At 50.0% G+C, this 7912-nt stretch overlaps 1 protein-coding gene across 1 annotated transcript; it reads left to right on the forward strand.

The window, feature by feature from the left end:
- Positions 1–284: 284 nt before the first annotated feature.
- On the forward strand, positions 285–7647 carry bcl10 (BCL10 immune signaling adaptor). The gene is made up of 2 exons (XM_078408108.1): positions 285–849; positions 4719–7647. Exons 1-2 carry the CDS (start codon positions 495–497, stop codon positions 5297–5299), a joined length of 936 nt encoding a protein of 311 aa, XP_078264234.1. The 5' UTR covers positions 285–494; the 3' UTR covers positions 5300–7647.
- The last annotated feature ends 265 nt before the right edge of the window (positions 7648–7912 follow it).

Below are 7912 nucleotides of genomic sequence, written 5' to 3' on the forward strand. Positions count from 1 at the left end.
TTCCTGCCTCTAACATGTCCAACCCCTTAATAATCATGGCTGATCATTCTCAATCAGTACCCCGTTCCTGCCTTCTCCCCACTGATTCTACTCGCCACGTGTGGAAACCTTCAGTCCCGTGTGTGACTGATCACGCGTTTATCTTGAGGTCTATCACATGAGTTTTAATTTAAAGATACAGCGTGGAAACAGGCCCTTCAGCCCACCGAGTCTGCGCCGACCAGTGATCCCCGCACACTAACACTATCCCACACAGAGTTTGTACAATTCACCTAGAATTGAAAGTTCCAGTATTATTTTGCTCTGGAGACTGCGTGGAACAGGCCATTTGGCCCACCGCAGCTGGAGTGAAGAAGGGTCTCAACCCGAAACGTCACCCATTCCTTCTCTCCAGAGATGCTGCCTGCCCCGCTGAGTTACTCCAGCATTTTGTGTCTATCTTCGGTGTAAGCCAGCGTCTGCAGTTCCTTCGTACACACGCCTCATCTCCTGTTATGTGCCAGTTGCACGTCGCTCTCAAGCCCCCGATCTCTCTGTTCATTGTGTGTTGTGTCTGCCCTCAGGCGCTGGAGAAGCTACGGCCCTACCTCTGTGACAAGGTGATCGCCGAGCGGCACTTTGACTACCTGCGGGCGAAGAAGATCCTGTCCAAGGAGGACACGGAGGAGATCTCTCACGTGGTGGCGAGCAGACGCAAGGCGGGCAAGCTCCTGGACCACCTGATGGAGAACCCCAAGGGGCTGGACACTCTGGTCTGCTCCATCCGTCGCGAGGGCACCCAGAACTTCCTGGTGCAGAAGATCACCGACGAGGTGCAGAGAATTAAAAACGACAAGCTCTTCCAGAAAGGTGAACGTCTCTCTACTGGGCTGGGGATAGTATTAGTTTTAGTGAAACGTCACCTATCCATGTTCTCCACAGATGCTGCCTGACCCACTGAGTTACTCCAGCACTCTGTGAAACGTCACCTATCCATGTTCTCCACAGACGCTGCCTGACCCGCTGAGTTACTCCAGCACTCTGTGAAACGTCACCTATCCATGTTCTCCACAGACGCTGCCTGACCCGCTGAGTTACACAGAAACATAGAAAATAGGTGCAGGAGGAGGCCATTTGGCCCTTCGAGCCAGCACCGCTATTCATTGTGATCATGGCTGATCATCTACAATCAGTAACCCGTGCCTGCCTTCTCCCCATATCCCTTGATTCCACTAGCCTCTAAGCTCTATCTAACTCTCTTTTAAATTCATCCAGTGAATTGGCCTCCACTGCCCTCTGTGGCAGAGAATTCCACAAATTCATAACTTTCTGGGTGAAAAGGTTTCTTCTCACCTCAGTTTTAAATGGCCTCCCCTTTATTCTTAGACTTTGTGGCCCCTGGTTCTGGACTCCCCCAACATTGGGAACATTTTTCCTGCATCTAGCTTGTCCAGACCTTTTATAATTTTTACGTCTCTATAAGATCCCATCTCATCCTTCTAAACACCAGTGAATACAAGCCTAATCCACAATCCACAAAACTAATTTATTAGTTTTAGTTTAGAGATACAACGTGGAAACACGCGATCCCACACACTAACATTATCCGACACACACTAGGGACAATTTACATTCTTGCCAAGCCAGTTAACCTACAAACCTGCACGTCTTTGGAGTGTGGGAGGAAACTGGAAATCCCGGAGAAAACCCACATGGTCACGGGGAGAACGTACAAAGACTGCAGACAGTACCCGTAGTCAGGATCGAACCCGGGTCTCTGGTGCTGTGAAGCAGCAGCTGCCCACTAGGAGATGTGCGTGTGATGGGCCGAAGGGCCTCCTCAGTTTAGTTTGGGAAGTGATGAAGATGATATAACGAGGCTATGAAGATTGTCCATGTACCGTCCAATAAAGCATTTGATAAGGTCATTAGTGAAAGGGGCAGAATTAGGCCATTCGGCCCATCAAGTCTACTCTGCCATTCAATCACGGCTGATCTATCTATCCCTCCTAACCCCATTCTCCTGCCTTCTCCCCATAACCCCTGACACCCGCACTAATCAACAATCTATCTATCTCTGCCTTAGAAATTTCCATTGACTTGGCCTCCACAGCCTTCTGTGGCAATGAATTCCACAGATTCACCACTAAAGAAATTCCTCCTCATCTCCTTCCTAAAGGAACGTCCTTTAATTCTGAGGCCGTGCCCTCTGGTCCTAGACTCTCCCACTAGTGGAAACATCCTTTCCACATCAACTCTATCCAGGCCGCTCACTATTTAGTGTGTTTCAATTAAGTCCTTTATGGTAGACTTGTCCACAAGAACTAAGACAGAAAAGGATACAAGATTGGCTTGGTGGGAAAGTTGGATAACATAGAACTAGCGTGTACGTGTGATCGCTGGTCGGTGAGGACACGCTAGGCTGAAGGGCCTGTTTCCACGTGGATCCGAGAAACTAGTCTAGATCCCTGGTGTGACCTGCCACGATCCGTGTAGTCTGACCACATGTTGTATGTCTGCCTGCCGTGTTGTCTGACCGATTGTTGTATGACCGAGTGTTGTGTTGTATGACCGAGTGTTGTGTAACCGTGTGCGTGTTGTATGCAAACTGGAGGACTGGGAGAAATGTAGACCTCACAGAGGAGGACAAAGGGGTTAATTAAGAGTGGGGAAAAAGAGCATGAAAGAAAGCTTGCAGGGAATATAAGAAATGACTGTAAAAGTTTCTTGAGATATGTAAAAAGGAAAAGATTAGTGAAGACAAATATAGGTCCCTTACAGTCAGAGACAGGTGAATTTATAATGGGAAACAAGGAAATGGCAGAACAGTTAAACGAGTACTTTGGTTCTGTCTTCACTAAGGAAGACACAAACAATCTCCCGGAAATACTACGGGACCGAGGATTTAGTGGGAGGGAGGAACTGAAGGGAATCCACATTAGTCAGGAAATGGTGTTAGGTAAACTGTTGGGACTGAAGGCAGATAAATCCCCAGGGCCTGATGGTCTGCATCCCAGAGTACTCAAGGAGGTGGCCCTAGAAATCATGAATGCATTGGTGATCATTTTCCAATGTTCTCTCCACTCTGGATCAGTTCCTGTGGACTGGAGGGTAGCCAATGTAACCCCACTTTTTAAGAAAGGAGGGAGAGAGAAAACTGGGAATTATAGACCAGTTAGCCTGACATCGGTGGTGGGGAAGATGCTGGAGTTGATTATTAACAATGTTACCGCAGCGCATTTGGAAATCAGTGACAGGAGCGGTCAAAGTCAGCGTGGATATATAAAGGGGAAATCATTGACTAATCTGCTGGGATTTTTTGAGGATGTAACAAGTGGAATGGATAAGGGAGAGCCAGTAGATGTGATGTATCTGGACTTTCAAAAAGCCTTTGACAAGGTCCCACACAAGAGATTAGTGGGCAAAATTAGAGCACATGGTATTGGGGGTAGGGTATTGACATGGATAGAGAACTGGTTGGCAGACAGGAAGCAAAGAGTAGGAATTAACAGGTCCTTTTCAGAATGGCAGGCAGTGACTAGTGGGGTGCCGCAAGGCTCGGTGCTGGGACCACAGTTATTTACAATATATATTAACGATTTAGACGAGAGAATTAAATGTGACATCTCCAAGTTTGCGGATGACACAATGCTGGGTGGCAATGTGAGCTGTGAGGAGGATTGCTATGAGGTTGCAGGGTGACTTGGACAGGTTGGGTGAGTGGGCGGATGCATGGCAGATGCAGTATAATGTGGATAAATGTGAGGTTATCTACTTTGATGGCAAGAACAGGAAGGCCATCAAAACCATCAAATGGTGTCAGATTAGGAAAAGGGGAGGTGCAACGAGACTTGGGTGTGCTTGTACATCAGTCACTGATAGTAAGCATTCAGGTACAACAGGCAGTGAAGAAACCTAATGGCATATTGGCCTTCATTGCGAGAGGATTTGAGTTTAGGAGCAAGGAGGTCCTACTGCAGTTGTACAGAGCCCCTGGTGAGACCACACCTGGAGTATTGTGTGCAATTTTGGTCTCCTAATTTGAGGAAGGGCATTATTGCTATTGAGGGAGTGCAGCGTAGGTTCACCAGGTTAATTCCCGGGATGGCAGGACTGACATATGAAGAAAGACTGGGTCGACTGGGCTTGTATTCACTGGAATTTAGAAGGATGAGCAGGGATCTTATAGAAACATATAACATTCTTAAAGGATTGGACAGGCGAGATGCAGGAAATTTATTCCCGATGTTGGGGGGAGTCCAGAACCAGGGGCCACAGTTTAAGAATAAGGGGGAGGCCATTTAGAACTGAGATACGGAAAAACATTTTTCACTCAGAGTCGTGAATCTGTGGAATTCTCTGCCTCAGAAGGCAGTGGAGGCCAATTCACTGGATGTTTTCAAGAGAGAGTTAGATTTAGCTCTTAGGGCTAAAGGAATCAAGGGATACGGGGAGAAAGCAGGAACGGGGTACTGATTGTGGATGATCAGCCATGATCATATTGAATGGCGGTGCTGGCTCGAAGGGCTGAATGGCCTCCTCCTGCACCTGTTTTCCTATCTTTCTATGTAGGACCATATGCTGTGTTGTATGATTGCGTACCATGTTGTATGACCGTGTGCCGTGTTGTATGATCACATGCCATGTTGTATGACCGTGTGCTGTGTTGTATGACCGTGTGCCATGTTGTATGACCGCATGCCATGTTGTATGACGGTGTGTCTCTCTCCCCTGTGCAGGCGTGTTTTCGGACAGCGGGGATTTCTCGGATGACGCCTCCAAAACCAACAACCTGTCGCGAGTCTCCTCGTCAGAGACCAACGCCTCCAGGGGCAAGGAGGCCAACATCCTCTTCCATCCAGAGGGCGAGTTTAGCCCCCTGCCCTCTTCCTCTCCCAGCTATGGCCCCCTCTCCTCTGCCTCGCTCACCTACTGCCCCCTCCCCTCAGCCCCCTCCCCCAGCCTCTGCCCCCTCCCCTCAGCCCCCTCCCCCAGCCACTGCCCCCTCCCCTCCACCCTCTCCCCCAGCCTCTGCCCCCTCCCCTCCACCCTCTCCCCCAGCCTCTGCCCCCTCCCCTCCACCCTCTCCCCCAGCCTCTGCCCCCTCCCCTCCGCCCTCTCCCCCAGCCTCTGCCTCCTCCCCTCCGCCCTCTCGCTGGTCAAGCACTCTGTGGCCACTCTGCCCACTGCCATGTCGCTGCCTAGACCGGGTGACCCCGGCGCACCTCCCCTGCCCCCCGACCTCCAGCCCCCCCCCACCGCAACCCCCGACAGCACGACTGACTCGCAATTCCTGCCCCTCAGGTCACGCTCCCCCTGACCCCTCCCCCCGCCCCCTTCCCCTCTGGGGTCCGTGTCAGGGGGGGGGGGGTGAGCAGGGAGGGGCTGAAACGTCCTGGCACTGCTGCCCCTCCCCCCCCCCTCCACTCACAGCAGGACTCTGTGCCACAGACCCCCTGACCAGGGGGGCTCTACCCAGGGGCCACCCCCATGTTGGGCGGGGGGTGAGGGGACAGAACGGAACCCCACTGTAACCCCACCGACTCAACGCCCACCACACCGAGCCCAGACACCAGACATACACACACTAGATCATGGAGCACCACACACATGAACATGCACACACACATACATGAACACATGTACATGCGCGCTCACATGAACACACGTACACATACACGCGCACACACACACTTACAAATGCAGACGCATGCGCACACGCACTGACACAGGCAAGCGCACACGCACTGACACAGGCAAGCGCACACGCACTGACACAGGCAAGCGCACACACACTGACACATGCAAGCGCACACACGCACACTGATGTACGCGCACATACACGTGAAGTCACAGAAACACACACACACTCAGACACGCACGTCTTTCACACACACACAGGCACTTTCACATACACACACTTATTCACACACACACACACACAGAAACACACTCACACACACAGCGCTGGAGGGCCTCTGTGGGTCGGGCAGTATCCGTGGAGGAGTGGCTGGGTGACGTTTTGGGTGAGAACCCTTCCTCAGTCTTGCCCGCCCGTGAGGGCCGCTCCCCACAGTGGGGGAGGGCAGTGACACCCACACTAACGAAACTCATCTCTACCCCGGACAAACCTGACCATCACCCTTCCCGAACCAACCCCTCCCCCTCCACCAACAAACTGGCGTGGCGGGTCGAGCTGCTGCCTCACAGCGCCAGAGACCCAGGTTCGATCCTGACTACGGGTGCTGTCTGTACGGAGTTTGCACGTTCTCCCTGTGACCTGCGTGGGTTTTCTCCGGTTTCCTCCCACACTCCAAAGACGTACAGGTTTGTAGGTTAATCTGCCCTCTGTAAATAGTCCCCAGTGTGTACGGAGTGGATGAGAAAGTGGGTTTGTGCAAAAATAGTCACAGAGTCATACAGCGTGGAAACAGGCCCTTCGGCCCAACTCGTCTGTGCCGACCGAGACTGGTTAGCACGCAACAAAAGCTGTTCACTGTACCTCGGTACAGGTGACAATAAACTAAACTCAAGAAACTAAACTCAGATGGCCCATCTACACTAGTCCCACCTGCCTGCGTTTGGCCCATTTCCCTCGAAACCTGTCCAATCCATGTACCTGTTTTTGCCGTACAGTGCTCTCAGAGACCCGGGTTCGATTCCGACTCTGGGTGCTGTCTGTATGGAGTTTGCATGTTCTCCCCATGACCTGCGTTCTTCGGTTCACCCATATCTCCGGTTTCATTTTGATATAAATGTAAGAAAAAATTGTCCCTAGTGGGTGTAGGATGGTGTTAATGTGCGGGGATAGCTGCTCGGTGTGGACTCGGTGGGCCGAAGGGCCTGTTTCCACGATGTATCTCTAAACTAAACTAAGCATTACTACTGTGCCCGATACCAAACGTTTGGGATTTGTGAAAGTTGGGCCTTTTATATAAACATTTGAATTGAGGAAAGGGCATAATTTCTTGTCTAATATTTTGAGTGACAGCTCATTGTATTTCTGGTCACCTCCTGCACCAGAGATGTGGATTAAATGCTCTACCCTGGAGCATTTGTAGTTAGTCCGTGAAGATCCAGTAGGATTTTACTCTAAAGATAGACACAAAATGCTGGAGTAACTCAGCAGGACAGGCAGCATCTCTGGAGAGAAGGGATGGGTGACGTTTCGGGTCAGGACCCTTCTTCAGTCTCAAGTGCCACCCATTCCTCCTCTCCAGAGATGCTGCCTGTCCCGTTGAGCTACTCCAGCATCTTGTGTGTAAACCAGCATCTGACGTTTCTTCCCACACACTAGGATTTTACTCTTGGTTTTACCGACTAAACAATCCCGGAACTAAGGGGAGAAGTCGGGATCTGCTGTTTTTTGTAAATAATGAGTTCTATAAAGAGACGGCAGTTTTAGATTTTTGTAGAGTTTGCACCACTAAATGTTGATGTAAAAACTGACCTCGTGGGTCTGTAGTGAAAGTAATGAATCAAATAGAGAAGGGATAACTCAGGCTAATAACCACTGTGGGAATTTATTAATTTGTATCAATCACTACTCACCTGTGCTTGAGTGGTACGTTATCTGTGACATTGATTACCTACTGTACGCAAAAAAATGTGTGTGTGTCAAAGGGTGATGGCTTGCATTGGTTGAATTAAACTTTTTACTGATTTTAATTTTCATAGTTCCTCATTCATTGCCTTTCTGCAGCGTCTGAAGTTTATCCTACAACCATTGGGCTATTAAACACTATAACCTTCAAATAGGCTCTGAACTACATAGACTTGGGACATTGATTTTGGCTTTGCGCCATTATTGTCTATATATGTGTGTGTATATATGTTTCTATCGATTTAGCTCTGAGGGCTAACGGAATCAAGGGATTATGGGGGGAAGGCAGGAACTGATTGTGATCAGCCATGATCATATTAAATGGCGGTG

The sequence above is a fragment of the Rhinoraja longicauda genome, chromosome 11 (genome assembly GCF_053455715.1).
Source record: "Rhinoraja longicauda isolate Sanriku21f chromosome 11, sRhiLon1.1, whole genome shotgun sequence".
NCBI lineage: Eukaryota > Metazoa > Chordata > Chondrichthyes > Rajiformes > Arhynchobatidae > Rhinoraja > Rhinoraja longicauda.